This window comes from Vidua macroura, chromosome 3, assembly GCF_024509145.1.
Source record: "Vidua macroura isolate BioBank_ID:100142 chromosome 3, ASM2450914v1, whole genome shotgun sequence".
Lineage (NCBI taxonomy): Eukaryota > Metazoa > Chordata > Aves > Passeriformes > Viduidae > Vidua > Vidua macroura.
The window spans coordinates 63,061,575-63,079,642 of record NC_071573.1 but is presented as its reverse complement, the minus strand read 5'-3'; the positions used below and the strand labels follow the sequence as shown (position 1 = coordinate 63,079,642).

Here is an 18,068-nt window from a genome sequence, read left to right as displayed (position 1 = left end):
TTCTGAGAACATGACAAATGTATCATAGAGTAGGCAGGCCAGTTATAATTTGTTTCAATTACTAGATTCTACTTTTGAAAATTTGTAGCTAAAAAGTACTCATCCGATTGCCATAATTGGATTTGACTGACAGAGCACAAGTGAGTGTTCATAGCCTTGTGCTGCCAGCCAACCTTCATTCTGTGCTGGCAGTGTTGCCTGGTAAGAACTGATCAAATTGGGGAATTATCCCATGATGGTGGCAACTGACTCTTTTTCCTCCTTTCAACTTTTTTTCTCCTAGGAATTCTCCAACTTTCAAATCGTTTGAGGAGAAGGTTGAAACCACTGTCACAAGCCTTAAGGTAAAGGTTAGGGGCAGAGTTTGCATGCCTGTGTGACAGCTTAGTTGTCCTTATCATTTGTACAGGAGACTGATTTAATTTGTTGTTCCATCAAGAATTTCATTGAGCACTAAGGGAAAATGAAGGCAATATGCAAAGAAATTGTTTTCCTTTGCTTTGTTGCTAAGAAATTATTTCTGATGCCTGCCAAAGTAAGCAAGTGGTCTCAGAAATGCCAAAAATAGTGGTGGTAAGGAGCGTCTGTTCCCAATCAGTCCCAATGTGTCATTCAGAAATAGAAAAAGGTAATTCAAACTGCACAGCTCTGAAGACCATTTCCGCTCACAGTGATCTGCTTGAGAAGCCTGATATTATTTTATTGATTAAGCAAAGGTGTTCTAGAGGAGAGTATTTGTCATGCCAGCTCAGCCTGTTGTGTTCAGAATGTTCTTAGATCATCCTTTAAGAAATCTGTAATTAAGCAGGACAATACAGTAAGTTCTGAGTCTGAAATAATCCTCCATATCTCATGAAGTCTTTGTTGTCTGTCTTTACTGACAAACTCACTGACATTTTCTCAAAATATTTTCTTCTTTTCTTTCTTTCTTTTCTTTCTTTCTTTTCTTTCTTTTTTTCTTTCTTTCTTTTTTTCTTTCTTTCTCTTTTCTTTTCTTTTCTTTTCTTTTCTTTTCTTTTCTTTTCTTTTCTTTTCTTTTCTTTTCTTTTCTTTTCTTTTCTTTTCTTTTCTTTTCTTTTCTTTTCTTTTCTTTTCTTTTCTTTTCTTTTCTTTTCTTTTCTTTTCCTTATGCAAATGGGGAAGGGAAGCTGGAGTAGTAGATCTAGGGTGCCACCAGGGTAGACTGCAGACAAATGGGAATGTTTCAGCATTGCTCCTCCTTTTTCCTACCTCTGTTCCAAGGCTTGCAAGATTAGGAATACAGGGGATGGGGGGAGAAATCATGGAGTTACCCTTCAATTCTGTGGTTTTGTTGTGGTCTCAAAAATGGAGAACTACCCAGTGAGGCCCCTGAAAAAAGAACAGCAGTAGTCTTAGCATCTTTTCAACCCCCGAATCAGCAACAGATCTTCAGTGATCCTAGTGTTCTGCAGTTTGCCAAAACTGATGTTCAGGTTTCATAACATTTAGGAATCAAATTTCAAATTAGATTTTATTTGCTCTTGGAACCTGGACTTTGGGTTGCAGCTTTCTTGGGAGAGTATACTAGTTCATTTTCCCCTGGAAATCAAACAGGAGCAGGGTGCCTCATTCTTCTCAACTTTTCTGAAAATCTGAACTCTGATAAATTAAATGTTTTATTGGACTTTCAAGCTAGGTAAGCTGCTGTGCTAGCTAAAGAAACAGGATTACGTAGGATTAACCCTTTGGAAACTTAGAACACAAGGTTCATTTAATTAAAATAATCTTCCTAAGCATTCAGTGGCTGAGAGGTTGAAAAAATGTCAGGCTGTCTTTGAGTTCTGCTGCAATTCTAGGATGGAGTAACAGGTTTTGCCCTATTTTCAGGCTTGAATCAGCTTGGAGCAGGCATATCAGCAAGCAAAGCCATAAAAGAATGTTCTCTTACCAAGACAACCTAGTCACAACAGCTTTGTCTCTGCATCACTTAGTCTTGATCATTTCCAAATCTTTAGATACAGCTCTATCTTTGTTAGAAAACTTCTTTTTCAGAGATTTAGTCTTACTGATTTTTATTTTTAATACTTATTACAAATTCAGTGACCTGAAGCATTCTGGAAGTAGATGTGCAAGCACATTGTATATGTTTGATTAATGTATTTTGGTATCTCTTCTCTGCCTTCCCCTATGAAAATGCTACTGGCAGTTTTATATTCCAATATTTAGGCAGCTACAAGTGCCTGAAGGGATTCAGGTCCTTTGGTTACTACATTCCTTCTGCTGTCCAAAATCCCAGTATGGTTTATGAATTTTGCGAGCAGCTGTGTTGCTATAGCTGGCATGTGGGCCACACAGCAAATGAACCAGTTCATTTTAGTATCCATCTCTTATCCAGCCTACATAGAATTGGAAAAAAAAAAAAAAAAGCAGTGAAACCAGTGTGAGCTACTCAGGTAAACAACCACATTGGGCTTACTGCTAGGGTCTAGGATCCTACCTGGGATCTACTTAGGGACTGTCTCCTTTAAGTATATGAGACATGCCACTGTCAGATTTTATGATGGCAGCCTAGTTCAGAAGTTGTGGAGTAAAGAAGTTGCTTTATTTGACTGGTTTTATAGCTGTTATTCTAAGGAACCATCCCTACGCATTCTCTGCCTGAACAGTTCCCTGCTCTCCTTGGCCATGGGGTGGATTGGAAATGGGATTTGCTTCAGTGTGAGCAGAGGATCTTGCTGTTCTCTGTTTGCCTTATTTCAGACCAAGGTTGGTGGGACAAGCCACACGGGAGGCAGTTTTGAAGAAGTTCTCAGCTCTACAGCCCATGCTAGTGCTCAGAGCTCCCTTGCTGGCACCCGACTCCCTGAAAGTGAAGAAGAGCTTCAGTGTTAAACAGCAGGCCCTCCTGAGCCCCACATGCCTCTCTTCAGAGACTTGCCCAGACAATGATTTTCAGCTCTCCCTCACTACACAACTTGAGCAACAAGGTTTTGTCAGCTTTGGAAAACTGCCATCCTGCGCTTGTGTTGGAGAAATGTTTCCTCTCCCTATTTCTATTTTAGATGGGCCATTTTATCACCAGGTACTTTGTACATCATCAAAACCACACACAAGTCATTGGCTATAATGCACTAAATTCTGTGTTAAGTGACTAAATAGTTTTCAGTTACATGTAACTTCCCTCTAACAATCTCCCAGTCTCTGTTTCTTATTTATTTTGCTTTACCTTTTTCTATCTGTTGGTTTCTGGCTTCCCTCTCAGTGCCACACCAGACAGATGGACCTAGAGCTGTGCAAAGCATGCAGTTGCCAGCAGTAGGCCATACACCAGCTGTCTACCATCCATACCCGGTGCCCTTTGCTCAGGAGTGTCTGAACATCATCTATTTCCTAACAGAATTAAAATCACTTACTGTCACAAAAAGCTGTTTCTCTTTCAATGGTACCGTCTGGCATTGCCCTACACCCGTTAGGCAGCAGAGTTAAGGAGGGCAGGAAGAGACATCTGGTTATTCATACAGAAACAACCTATCACAGCTGCTGATTTCAGATCATCATTTTGGCTGGAAAGGTTTCACTTTCAAAATTTGCACCCTTAGTTGCTCTCTTTGATTTGGTGAGACTTGGCAGGGGGTTAATTAGAAAATCAAGTGGAGTGGAGGAAACCTCTAATATTTTTGCCTCCGTATCTTCCCTCAAAACCACGGGAAAATATATTTATGAGCCTCCGTCAAGATACAGCCTTAAGTGAAAGAATACAAACCCAACATTTGGCTTCAGATGTGCCATAGGTGAGAGAGCCCATGCCTTCAGAGCTGCTAGCTCTGTCACCTGACAATGCACAGGATGAGTTAGAGCTTCACTTTCAGTGTCAAGTTTTGTTGCGCTTTGCTCCAGGATGTTAATTCCACCAACTGCATTATCTCTGCTCAGTCACCAAGAGCCAGACATCTCTCAGCTTTGATTCAGCATGTTTTCTGAATTGCATTCTTTTAACATGTTTTCTAAGGAAAGAGCAGCACATTTGTGACATTATCTTGCTGTGTAGTGAGCACTTGTCAGTCCGCATGTTGCGTTGCTCAGCTCACCACACACGGAGGTGGGCACGACGTTATCAGTGAACAGGATGGAAATGAGCCTGGCTACTTTGAGAATGGATGCATTTTTTGAGCATACGCCAAAGCTTCAAATCAGTGTTAGTGAGTTTGACATTACAGACTGCTTAAAATTTTGTGAGAAAACGTGGCTTTAAGTGATTTTTGTTTTTTCCTGTGTGGCTTTTGTTAGTTTTTACAAAGTTGAAAGTCCTTTTGTAATGTTCTACTGGACATAGGCTAACTTTGGACATTTATATCAAATGCCTCTTTAGTGTGATTTTTAGCATGGAAGCAAATCTAATTGTTTTTCTAGTATTCTTGTGACAATTTTCTAGCTTATTTTACGTGGTTTTGTGCATAAATGTGAATTTATTTAAAATTGAAGATATTGACAACTTAATTTGTGTAAATGAAGTTCTTGATATTCTTATTAAAAATAAATTTCTCTTTTACCTTTTGTGATGTTTTGTTTTCCAGTAGTACTGAGCAACTTAGTGGAAGGTATCCCTGCCACAGGCAAGGGAGTTGGAACTAGATGATCTTTAAGGTCCCTTCCAACTCAAAGCACTCTATGATTACTGTGCATGGGGTTCCATGCTGTCCCCTCGGTCCCCTGCAGAATGGGGAAGCCTCCTGCTATGCTGCATGAATGGACTGTTCCTGCTTAGGGTAGTATTTGTACTGCGTGCGTTTCTACCAAGCATCTCTTTAAGGCCACTTTGCTGGTTTGTCAAGAATGTTCTCAATTCTGCCCTTCCATGCATCTGTAGCTTTCACACTCAGCATTCAATGCAAACTAATAGACACTATGATTTGTGTGCATCTAGGTGGAATAAAAATGCTGACAAAAGCTGGGTGGCCCCCACTTCATCCCCCTCTGCAGTATGGCAATCTGTTGCCAAGAACCACTAATCAGCTCAGCAAAGTGCAACCTGTTCTTCCAGGGTTGCCACAGGGCATGACTGCTGTCCCAGGGGGTTCCTGAGCAGAGCAGGCACCTCACATCTCCTCTGAACCACACCAATACGCTCCACAGATTTTGAGCACTGTGCCAGCCACTAAGGCAAGCTCCCAGCATCTCTGCACAGAACTCTCTAGGAAAGGCACCAGCCACAGAACACTTTGTGAGCTTCAGTCAGGCCCCTGAGGTTTGTGTAAAGAAAGCATTTCCTGAGTCACGGTGCCTGAAAATGTGTGTTTCAGATACATTACCTACCTTTAAAGGACAGGACAATTGAATTTAGTTCTATGCTGCTTCATTTGACATGAGGTGTAAGACAGAGAACTCCAAGTCTCTACCATGTAATTTTTACAGGTGCAAATTTTGCTTATTTGGTAATCACGGCATTGCCTTCATCTCCAGCTGCACACAATTCAGCAGTCTTTGGGTGTGCAGACACTGGCCTCATTATGGCATTTACCACCACTACAGCTTTACTTCACAATCATTCTGTAGTTCTACATTAGTGTCTACTTCTGCCAGAAACTCATTTACGGCAGAACTTCTACCAGGGTCTGACAGTCTGGAGCAGAGAGCCAGCTCTACATGGATGTACAGGCTTCTGCATTAGATTGCACAAACTGCAAAGGTCCCTCCCAACCTCAGGTATTCTGTGATTATTAATTACCTGTGAAGGAGTCTGTAAAACTGCCAGTCTGGGGTGAGGGCAAGTGAGGAATACAGACCTTATGGAAATATTGGCATCATTCCCTGATACAACACATGAACAGGGGAAAAGTTGTATGAAACAAAGAAGATACTGAGAAAATATAATTAATGAGATTACCAGTTTTATGCACCATCACTTAAGGCTTAGGCACTCCAAAGAAATCTCATCTCTAAGCTCAGTCAAGAGCTCCTACAGACACAGGCTCATTGGTCTCATTTCTGTGTAGCACTGAGTGGATATTAACCCATTTTGAAGGTACTTAAATCCATACATATTTAGAAATTCACAGAACAAGACCACCTGCCCCACACAGTGCATTACGTGAACAGATTAGATTGCAATCAACTAATTTTTAAATGTACATGGACTTCCCCAGTGCAGAATCTATTTGTAACTGAGACTGCATTAATCAGAGGCTGATTAAAAAGAAGGATATACTTATTCTTATTCTATTCTATTCTGTACTTATTCTATATTCCCAAATATACTAATTCTTCGTTCCCTGACACAATCTCTGATCTGGGAGGCAACTACATTACCTGGTCATCTCTAAGTGATCCTGGGATTCTCAGCAGTGAATGCACAAGAAAAAATATCTGCTAGCAGAATCAGTGATGTTAGAGGAGAAAAAATAATGACCAGAATATAAACCAAAGTATTTATTATGGCTACAGGATTTAGGAACACCTCAGGAATGTGGATGAGATGTGGCAGCTATTCTTTTTTTCCTTTCTGTGTTAATCAGAGATACAAGCTGGAGTATTTCTGGGTGAACAAACTTCCCTGCAAAACAAAAGAAAGGGAAGGTTAATGAAAAATGCTCTCATTTTGCCATGTGTGAAAGGCTGGAAATGGAACAATAGCAGAGATGTCACTTTAGGCTCAGAATAAATGTCAAATTATTCTTTTAAGAAAGTGAATGCTCCCAGTTCAATCCAGCTATGGAGTAAGTGTAGCTACACCCCTTCTTCACAAAAAGCTTGTATTTTGTGCTCTATTAAGACATTTAAGAACTGAAAAAGGGATGCACCCTGACCAAGATAATCTGACACTACGTATCATGCTACAGAGGAAACCACTCCAGTTACAGGTGCACTTAGGGTATATGCTGTAGGCTCTACTCAAACACCAGCTCAATTTAAGTTGTTGAATTCTGGTAGGGGAACAAAGATGTCAGTTAGAAAATAAAAGCATTATAAGCTTCACTCACACTGTCCTTTTTTTTCCTTTGCTAATCAAAGTCTTACAGAGAGATTATTATTTCCCTGGGAAATCACCAAAGTATAAATGGGACTTGTCAGGGACAAGTTGTTGGGTGACTGCTGGTCTTCTTATCCCTAGAGTTTGTCTATCCCTACTTTTTTTCCCCCAGGACAGGATGAATTAGTTACAGTCCTCCTCTGGTGTTCAACTACCTTGCCAAAATGATAAAGATTATTATTTTACCTATCTCTGCTTTAAACTACCAGTGTATTTTGCAAAGGATGAAAAGCAGTGGATAGAATAAAAACTAACACAGTTGCAACTTAATCATTTCACTGAGGTGATTTTCACAGGAACCTTAGGCTGGTCACTCAGCTCACTTGGGGATAACAAATCCTACTTCACTGGTTCCTGAAACACTGACAGAGTACAAACAAGCTGCTGTAAGAGCATGGGTGAACACTGAAGACTCTGATGTTTCAGGGACATCCTTACACACATGCAAGTGTAATGACAGCTGAGCCTCCCTCTGAAGTAAAAAGTGATGTAAAAGGAATTTGGCAAAAATTAAATTCAGGTTTAGTACCTACAGGTACAGGTAAATGTCAGGTATGTTCACAATGCATCCAAGTTTCCCCAGAAATATTAAGGGACTTGAGCAATAAGTAAAATAACTAGTTCTCACTTGCTCTGAATGTCTGTCAGGGAAAAAAAAAGGTAATTTAGATATTTCATGTATGAACTTAATATTTCATTTATGAAAGAGGAAAAAAAAAAAAGCCCAAATGGCATACCAGCAGTTGAATCAAAAAAATCCTGCAGTCTGCCAGGTGTCTTTTCCAATTCTTCATACTCAAATGCTTGCAGTATCATCTCACACTGATCCAACTGCTTTACAAACCTGGCCTCTGCAGTAGACTGGTTTTCATATTCCTGAAAAGATTTGCAGTTACAAGAAAATAATGTTGTTACCCTGAAACAGAACATTAAAATCTCTTTATATATCTAGAATTTTCTTCATTAGTACAAGCCACTCCAGAAATATTCAGCACAATTACATCTTTCACTTTGTTTTTACAAACACACAATGGTCAGCAAAACACTTGAAATATGTGCAAATTTTATATTAAATGCAGTGGAATATAAAATACAGTCTTTTGCATAATCTAACTCTAAATATACCAATTGTTTTGGCTGAATCAGGGATGATATGGAGGCAACTCTGCATGACATACAAGTTAAACAATAGGTTTGATTTAACTGCATTTTACGTAGAAAGGTAATTTCAGGCCTGGCTAAGGCTATTAATTACCACAGTGTGTGCCTATGCACCATCACCACCTATTTTTAAGACCTATTTTGCACTTTTCTCATCAATTACTGTTTCTAAGTGGAGTTGTTCTTTATATTTCTCCTGTCATTCCTGCCTAATCTTTTTGCTCTAATCTGTCTGAGCTGCTTATGTCCTTATGTCTCTCCTAGGAGATAGGGAGTGGTTAAGGGGTTTCCTCCCCTTCAGAATTTAAGTCCTTTAATCTCTCTGCTATCTTTTCCCTCTCTACAGTCATCATCAGTATATATATTTATGAGTCATTCACATTTCTACTCAACTTGAACAATTTTGCTGTCATTTGCTTCCAGTGATAGCTGCAGACAGGTTTGGCATTGCATTTTCTCTTTTCCAAATCAACTGCATTGTATGAGATGTCTCATGAGCAGGTCTTCCTGACTCTCCTGACTTCCAAAACCAACCCCATAAAAATGGGTTTTCTTCTGTGCAGGTTACCTTGATACCATTGGCAGGTCTGACCCTATTCATCATCCCCACCACCATTAATCACACCAAAGTACACACTGGGACCATCTAAGCTCCCAGATCCACAGAACCTGTGGATCATAGCACTTCCACAGAGAAGAACAACATGAGTGCAGGAAGAGGTTTGCCTACTGACCACAGAACCTGGTATTCCTTTGTGCATCTTAAGACAACAATTGTGGTGTGAGTGTCATTCACACTGGAAAGACCCCAGCTTTGTAACTCCCAACACACTGATGCTCAGGTAAGTGTGATAGGCATTTCCTTGTCTTGCATACTATTAGGAGCCTGTTCTTAGGCTTATTACTTTACCTTTGAAGTCAGAAATCCAGATTTCTGTATAGCCATGATTGAGTGGTTTACTATTCTATTTAGATTTCAATGGTACTTTGAATTTTCAGTTACGTCTTCATCAGTATTTTAATAATAAATTTCATTTCAGTGTTTTTATCTTGTTTTTCTCTATTCAACCTGAGCTTTGCCTCATTTTTAAATTAAATACTACTTATTTTCTTAAATCTATTTATTTCTACTCTATTTTTTAATAATCTCTTTTGTGGGGGGAGGGCCCCTCAAAGACAACAAACTCTTGGCAGCATTGTAAAGGAGAACTTCAAGAAAAGAAGAAGTAGGGCTGTTCACCTGTAAAAGTCGGTCTCACCTCCAACAGTTAGGTGGGAGTATCAATCTGTTGCCAACCTCTGTGCTATACATCTGATATTTTTCACACCTCAGCTCACATTGCCCTCAAGAAACATCAGCTATTACATGTGCAACTGTGCACAGTGCTGAAACAAACACTTACTGTTTCCTCCCCACAGGTGGTTAAGACTCTGAAATAACAGTGTACTTTGGCAAAACACTAACTGGTCTCTCCAACACCACAGGCTGTCTTCTAAAAATCATTCCCATGCTTTTGCACTTGAGAATAAAAAAGCAGAACAGAGCTGAAACGTGCTGACTCATTTACTTTACTGTTTTTTCAAACATATTTGGGATTAAGTTATAAAGTGAAAATGTATCTGAGGCATCTTTCTGCTGCCTCTCCCCTACACAACACTCGCCAAGTACCCACCAACACCATCCAAGGCAGCAGTCCTTGTAAAGCTGAAAAGCAAAGAGAGACAGAGACAAGAGTAGGGCAGAGCAGGAAGGACTTGCTAAGAGCATCATGAAATCTTGTACTACTCAGCACTGTTCAGCTCTGGTCCATAACCGCCTTCACTCACAAAAAAAAAATCATAGGGAAATGTCTCTGGCTAGCTGAGAGCAGAGCAGCACACCAAGTTATCAGAGGCTTCTTGTTTTCTTTATCTCTTTTTTCTTCTTTTTAAGGAGCAACTAGTTGTTCCACTTAAAACAACACTAGAGGGACTACATGTGAATAGTAGATATTTAGGGTACCCTCTCTGCCAGATGGGTTGCATTCATGCTAATGAATTGCAGACACAGTGCCAATAAATAATCCTGAAGATAGAAACAAAGACCAAATTGTCAAAAGTGTGCATATATTAAATTATGGTTAACGAGAATGATGAAAAGCTAACATGCTAAAGAACTGACTCCATACTGAATCAGCTCTTACAATGTCACTGGAGAAGACTGAGACCAGCAAAGAAAAAAACCCAATTAACAGAACTAACCTTATCTGTCAAAATCTCATTTTCCTCAATTATAACAGTTTCTCAAGGGAGAAGGAACCAATGCTCCCTAAAAAATACACACCTATTATTTCCTATATCTGATGATGTTGATTTACCCCCTTTACCTTAAAATATAGCTCTGAGAGCCCATTCCCACTGCCTGTTCAACCACACAACTACAACAGGAAAAAAAAAAAAAAAAAACAAAAAAAAACCAAAAATAACCCTAAACCTAAAACAAAACCACAAATAGGGTGTTGTAGCAAAAGGCAGAAATTGGATGCAAATATTTGGAATTTAAATATACTCTAAGTAGAAAAGAATATGAACGTAAGATACAGATTCAGGTCATATAGTCCAAGAAACATAGACTGCTTGGACTAGACTTTGTGGATACAATTTCCCCCATGTGACTGTATGTCAGGAGGAGATAAAGCACAGTAATTATAAACCTGAATTGTTTGGAAATAATCTAATCATCCCTCATTTGCAAGTATAAAAGATCTTATTAATTAACAGCATGGGTTCACATAAAAATGGTTAAATCACCTTCAAACACAAAAGATACTTTCTAATACAAACTTTTAAAGAACCCAAGACCAGAAATCTCCAGCGTTTGTAGAAAAGTGCGGTTTTTTGTCACATTTAAGTTTAAACGTTAGTTTACTTAATCATTTTGAGTTACTACTACATATCTTGGTCTAATGGACTTTATTAGAAAGAAATGAAAGCCACAGAAATTACTTGCATAAAAAGCAGAAGATAAACCACAGCTCCATCACCTACCACTATTGTTTTTTCCTGTATTAAAATCTGCAAGTGGCCACATATGGACGAAAGTGATAATGTAATAAAAAATCAGATTTATATCCAGAGGGCTGGATGTAGAGGACAAACCAAGCTGTACAAACCAAGCCCTAGACAGGTTGATCTGGAACTCTAAGAGGCTAGGGGCAGAAGATGATAATTTTACCGAAGCCCAGGGTTTCTGTTTGAAGAAGACCCTAAAATGAGCTTGACTCATACTGTTAAGCTTTATCTTCTCAGCAAATAAATCTCACTTTCTTGAGGTCAAAATAAGAGACGGCACAATTTCACAGATACATGGGAAGACGAGAAGGGGTCACCCTGAATTTCAACATAGGATTAAAAGAATACAAACTTACTTCCCAGAGTTCATAGATCTCTTTCCTTAGGTCCTCTGATAGAAGGTGGGTCAGTTGTTGCATAGCTGTCTGAAAAAAAAAGATAAGCTATTTCCATTTATCTATTTTCTGAGCAACATTTTTAGCATTATCTTTTCTGAATAAGTACCTAATTGTTACCAAGCTAGCAGAAACATCCACTACACAGGATATTACTATATACTATTGGCATGGCAAGGTTTGGCTACAGCTCTGGCCAAGGCCAAGGTGGTAGCACCTCTAGGATAACATATTTAAGGGGAGGGGAAATCCCTGTGCAACTCCACCCAGGAGGAGGAGTGAGAAGTGAGAGGAAGAAGGTATCTGCAGATACCAGGGTTAGTGAAGGAGAAGGAAAAGTTGTTTTAGATGCCAGAGCAGATTCCCCTGCAGCCCATGAGGAAGATCATGGTGAGGCAGCTGTGCCCGTGCAGCCCTACAGAGGAGCAGAGATCCACCTGCAGCTCCTGGAGGTCCATGGTGGAGCAGATATCCACCTGGAGCCCATGGAGGTCCATGGTGGAGCAGATATCCACCTGGAGCCCATGGAGGATTCAAGGCAGGGGGATACCCAAAGCTGGTTGTGACCCTGTAGGAAGCCTGCACTGCAGCAGGCTCCCAGCAGAAACATGTTCGGCATGCTCTTTGTGTTCTCCCAGTTGATCAGTCTAATTTCTGTGCTGTCTCTACTGTTTGCCCAGTGACATGAGGGGATGCTTCTAAAACAACCAACATCACAGGCAAGACAAAGGTTTCATGCCATGCTTGTTTCTCCACTTCATATACAGGATATAGTGTCACAATATCATTCCAAATTGCTTGCCACCACTAAAGCATCAAGGTCTCATTCCTTCTCACCTCTTTCCAGCTCTGGAACTCATCAGATTTCAAGGTTAGGTGGCTAAAATAACTTATCTGTAAAAAAATCCCTACTCCAAACTACACCCTCCCTCCTCCAAAAAAAACCCAAAACTTCTTTTATTGATCAGGTTCATTTTCTGCTGCCCTAGTGTTGGTGAGACTCACTGGTTAAAGTTACTGCACAAGGAGCCAGCTCAATGTCAGCTGTAGAGTAAACAGAAAAAAGGAGAACTATGCAGTGGAAGCAGAGTATTGATAAGTCACCTCCTGAAGTGGCTACCTATGGTCTATTTTTACAACAAAGTATTTCAGAGTCATCCCAAATGTTTAATGCTTTACTCTCCTTCTCACAAAGTCAACAGAAAGTCCTCACTGACTGAAATGGGAGCAGAAGGAACTGCAAATACTTAAGAAAACTTCCTAAACATACCTAGGCATCAAAATCTCTTTTTCTTTGCCCGAATTCAAATGAGACCAAAGTTGAAGGCTGATCCAGTGACACAACAACCTTTAGAGGCTTCCAGTAAAGAGGTTTCTTCTGTTCAGCGTTTTGAAGCTCTTTGAAGAGTGTAACAAACACTCCAGTGATTATTCATTACCCATAAAAGGAGGCCCCTTTTATGCTTATCTGGTTAAAACTAGGGGCTGGGGGGCCATTACTAACTCTAGAAGTAAGCTCTTTGCTAAGAAAGTGGAAATTGAAGATCTAAGATGCATTTGGCATTCCTGAAGTACTATCTTTACCGACTGTAATTTTGGTGTTTCTTTTTTTTAATATACTTCCTAGTGTGTTCTTACACTGAATGAAAAAAGCCTCTGAAGAGTTTCTGAGGCATGACATTGCCCTCTAGCTGTGGCTACAGAAATGGTTTACATTTTCTTCAAATAATGCCACAAACCAACAGTTTTGATAAGTGCAAGGCCAAAAATAAAGTGACTCTAGGCATGCTGCACTCAAAGAATCACAACAAAAGAGACACCTGCATCTGAGGTTTTGTGCAGAAGGTTTAAATAAAGTCTCTGTCAACCTCATGATCTGGCACCACACACATGATCCGACATGAACTGTCATCCATCCTACTCAGTGCACCTACTCCCAGCTCCTCACCTCTTGGTAAGGCTGCTGAACATGACTAATTCAGGCTTACCAAAACTGCAGCTAGTTCAGGAATAAATGTCCAAGGTGAAGATTATTTCAAAGATTCTTCCATAACTTTGTACTTGGTAATGCTACAGGTACAAAAATCTCAATGAGTTGAAAACTCTACTTGGTTGTGGCAGGCTTGTTCAATGCCAATGACAGTATTATATTGCTTGGAGTGTTCCTTCACCACCACCAGAACATTAAAGCACACAGAATGCTCTGCAGCTGTGGCTTCACACCTTATGTTCATACCTCTTCTCTCCTGTGTTTCTCCTCTTTTGGGATATTATCTGCAGGAGCAATATCTCCAACAATGCATTCAGCCATATCATGAACCAAAGCTAATCGTATGCATCTGACAAGAAGGAGGAACAGAATAATTAGTTTTCCAGCATTTTAAGTTGAAAACTTATCCAAAAGGCTAAGAGTCTGCAGAATTTATCCCCCTTCATATACTCTAAAGGTTGGTTGGAGCTTTTCTTAAACTTTATATAACATTTTTCACTTTTTTGTTAAGGGAAGTACTTTCCACCTACACATGATTTTGATTTCTAATCCCTACTGCTTGTAAATGTAGATTTAAGTATAAATACACTGTGTACCAGAGCATAATATTCAAAAGTAACGTACTTAGATTTTGTATACTTGGCTTTTGGAGATGTTGTGGTAATTAACTACATTATACACTTCACACTATTCCTACAACAGGCAGAAGGTAATTTCATTGGAGCGATCCCAAATTCAGTATATAATCTGTCACTCACAGCTCTGCAGCTATGCCAGTCTGCAGTAGAATAGTCAAAAAAGCCTTCATATCAGCTCCTAGAGCTTTCTCTGCTATCCTAGAGGATTTCTGTGGCTCCTTACTGCTGCTGAGTGCTCCTTCAGTCTGTCAAAATCGACATGGGCTATGGGTCTGACATGGCTGTCTGTTGCTTGACAGTGTTTTTTAACAAGGGTCTTCAGCCTGTTTATTTACTGCTTGAAAGAAGACCAGCTTTGAGCGTCTGCACTAAGGACTTGCCTCAACACTCACAGTTAAGCAATAAAGTTTTTAGCCCCTTTCAAATGACCAGGTAAACAGGACCCTGTCCAAAGGATAGAAGAAAAAGAAGAGAAGAAAGGATTTGAAATTCCTTCAGTGTGATTTAAAAGCTCTTACTCAGGACAACAGCTTTTCGCATTTTGTTTGCAGCTCTCCCACAACATTAACATATGGTCGTGATAAGCAGAGGCAGTCTCACCTGTCCTTGTTGAGGCTTTTGTCTTCAGTCACCAAAGCCATCATCGCCATCCTGTACATATGGTCGGAGACGCTCTCTGGCTTTGCCACGTTCCTGTACACCCATCCTGTCCGCGGTACTCTCTGCGCCCGTGTCACAGAATCACAGAATCAGTTAGGCTGGAAAAGGCCGCAGAGATCATCGAGTCCATCCTCTGGGCGGATACCACCGCGGTGGTAGCACAGCGCCAGACCATGGCACTGTAAAGGTTAAACCCCTCGGTTTTGCAGGCCCTCGTTTCAGAGACACCGGCAGAAATTTCGCCCCACCCCACCACGGCCTCCACGCTCCGGAGAGCTTTGATGCTCTGCGAACACCGGCCCCAAGGCCCAGCCCGGCCCCCCAAGGCTGTCCCCGGCCAGGAGCACGGCCCGGCCGCAGCAGGCGCCGCCGCAGCCGAAGGGCCGGGACCCGGCGGCACCCACGAGTGCCCGCCGCAGCCCCGGCCCGGCCGGGCCCGCTGCGCTGGCACAACGCGGCCCCGCTGCCAGCCCGGGCACTGCCGAGGGAACCCGGCCCGGCCCGGCCCCAGCCCCCGCGCCTGGCCCTTGCCCCGCGCCCACCTTGAGCTGCCCAAGCAGCTGCAGAAAGGGCAGCAGCCCGACCCCGCCGCCCGCCGCCATCGGCCGCCGGCAGCACGGCCTCGACCGCGACTCCTCCTCCTCTCGCCAGGACGCGTCCGCTGGGGGCCCGGGCGCAGGGTGTGGGGAAAGTGTCAGTGGGGGAACCGCGTCCCCAAAGCTCTGGGGTTCATTAACCACAAAAAAGAACGACAGAGGCTGCGACTACAACGAGAAAAGCAGCAAAAGCAGCCCGGCTGCTCACGGGTACGAGCGCTGTGGAGTGGGGAAGGGAAGGCGGCAGGCGTGTCCTTCCCTCCCTTCCGCTGGGGTCCAGCAGGGAGGAGCGAAAGGCAGCCTTGAAGGTCGGAACAGCTCATACTTCTGTCAAAACTGAGCATCCTGGTGACCTTTACCATGTAAAAAAAAAAAAAAAAAAAAAAAAAAGAAGCGCAAACTCATTTATTGTTCAGAGAAGAATGAATAGTTGTCAGAGTTGCTGATGAATTTTAAATTATTCTGTGGACTCCTGGCATCTTGCTACAAGCACATCCGTCACTTTTATGAGTTGAATAAATAACGGTGACTTACGTGAGAATTGGTGAATTTTCAAAATACATTGCATTTCTTTGCTACTTTTATCTTGCCAACTGAAATAGCGGATAATGTTTTCAATGTGGTGATGAAATAGTTTCAGGAAAGAACATCTGCAGTTTTGCCAGCTATCAACAGATGGGAGAATTTACTTTCGTTTGTGCAAATATTTAAACTCTTAAATTAATAATAAAGCCCAGACAACATTTTAGTGACCATTTTAAGGCTGTTTTCCCACAATAAAAAACAATAAGGACCAGGCAAGTCATCACCTTTACACCTGTGTACACAATCATAGATGCTTTGGGTGTTGAAGTACAGCTTTCCTGGTTGAAGTGAATCATGCATCTGTTTCAGATTTGTCTTGACAGCTCTTGAAACCATCCATAATAAGAATTTCATATTTTGTCCAGGCTGTCTGCCTTCCATGTGAGTAATTTGTTTCATAATGTCCTCTTCGGACCTCCTTTAGAATGAACACTTGAGTGATAACCACGAGACTGGACTCAAAGGCACTGGCCTCAGTGTAATTTTTGTAATATTTGTCAATTTTGCATTTATATGTATATAATTCCTCTGCATGCACTTTGTGTGCTGTTTTTGCATATTGCTTATTGACACTGGTTTTCCACCCAGTTGTTCTTTGACAGTACTTAGAGGTACCATTTATGTGCTTTTCCAAGTACCTATCAAATGCATCATGTGTAGTGTTAAATGCATGGACTCTCTGTAGGCTGGAGGACCCCAGCATAGCACAAATGTTAGCTCTGTCAGGATTTTACTCCTGAGTATGTAGCCTGAAAACAGAAACAAATCAGCTCCATACAATTTTAAGCACCTTTTTTGTGTAATTCAGAAACTTCAGCAAGGATTAGCAAAGTCTCCCTACAGGATATTAAGGTAGTGCTAAGGCTTAAGCCTCAGTCTTTCATCAGTCTCAGCTGGCTTTCTTCTCCATCTTTTGCCAGAACAGATGGCAATTAAAAAAAAAAAAAAAAAAAAAAAAAAAAAAAAAAAAAAAAAAATCCCAAATAAGCTGGTTACGGCAGAGTAATTATGATTTATAAGCTGGAGATGGCGCTCTCTGCCCACAGATTTCTGCTTCAACCGCATTTGCTGCTACCCAATGCCAGCCTGAAATTGTGCTTCCATTTCTTTAAGAAATAGCGTTGGGGGAGAGGAGTTGCTTTGCACACTTGGTGCAGTAATGTGAAAATCACCTCCCTAAATGCCAGGTGGCTGGGAGCAGACCCGGTAATTACTCCTAAGGTGGATCATAATCAGTTTGTGGTTTATATAACATAGCACCAATGATAATACACTGGATTTTGAAAACCCTTGTGTGCTTTGCCAGCATGGGCACAGTAAACCTTGTATTGGCAAAATATCTTCAGAAAAAGTAATTAATTGGTGGGATTCATTCATTACCATCTGACAGGAAAAGAAAAAAAGAAAAGAAAATGTTGTGTGTCACAGACCCATCAGGAAGGAATAGCAGCCTTGATGTCCTTCCTAATAGCAAAATGGTTGATGAGCACCTGCCAGACACTATAAATTGTCATTTTAGCTCTCCAGACTATAATATCTTCCTTTGTCTGAGGCAATCTTAGCAACTATATAGAGTTAGCTAGTGAAAATCTGTTGCAAGAATTCTCCAGTAAGGGTACAGAAATGCAAACCTCTAGGGTGAGAGTATATGTGTGCTAGGTGGCTCCCTTCACTCTGCCATGCACCTCACAATGTTGGACTGTGTGTCCTTGTCCCCAGGGACCCCCACTCTCCCCTATGGGAGAGTGAGCTGTCAAAGCTGGTGAGAGGCACCTGAGAGAGGTACTGTGCACTGATATCTGTGCCAAGGGCTGGACATATCCTCCTGAGACTTCATAGAATCACAGAATGGTTTGGGTTGGAAAAGACCTTAAAGATCATCTAGTTCCACCCCACTGCCATGGGTGGGGACTCGGGACTCCTTCCATTTTAGCAGTTTTCTCAAAGCCCCATCCAACCTGGCCCGGAACACTTGTAGGGATGGGACATCCCCAGCTTCTCTGG

The 18,068-nt window shown here is 41.3% G+C and overlaps 2 protein-coding genes across 4 annotated transcripts in view; one reads left to right on the top strand and one right to left on the bottom strand.

The window, feature by feature from the left end:
* Nucleotides 1–4,467, top strand: part of TPD52L1 (TPD52 like 1) — a 50,506-nt gene extending 46,039 nt beyond the window's left edge. For both annotated transcript variants that reach the window (XM_053973744.1, XM_053973742.1), the window contains 2 exons: nucleotides 284–344; nucleotides 2,722–4,467. In XM_053973744.1, coding sequence (XP_053829719.1) covers nucleotides 284–344; nucleotides 2,722–2,853 — 193 coding nt within the window. In that variant the 3' untranslated portion in view covers nucleotides 2,854–4,467. The remainder of the gene's footprint in view (nucleotides 1–283; nucleotides 345–2,721) is intronic.
* A 1,907-nt stretch (nucleotides 4,468–6,374) lies between these two features.
* HDDC2 (HD domain containing 2) lies at nucleotides 6,375–15,703 on the bottom strand. 2 transcript variants are annotated; one of them, XM_053973745.1, is made up of 6 exons: nucleotides 15,426–15,703; nucleotides 14,824–14,945; nucleotides 13,832–13,934; nucleotides 11,557–11,625; nucleotides 7,726–7,864; nucleotides 6,375–6,511 (listed from the first exon to the last, which is right to left on the bottom strand). In XM_053973745.1, exons 1-6 carry the CDS (start codon nucleotides 15,483–15,485, stop codon nucleotides 6,417–6,419), a joined length of 588 nt encoding a protein of 195 aa, XP_053829720.1. In that variant the 5' UTR covers nucleotides 15,486–15,703; the 3' UTR covers nucleotides 6,375–6,416. The 2 variants fall into 2 exon arrangements, with proteins under 2 accessions (XP_053829720.1, XP_053829721.1); XM_053973746.1 differs by having other exon boundaries at nucleotides 14,824–14,981; nucleotides 15,426–15,616.
* Nucleotides 15,704–18,068: the final 2,365 nt, after the last annotated feature.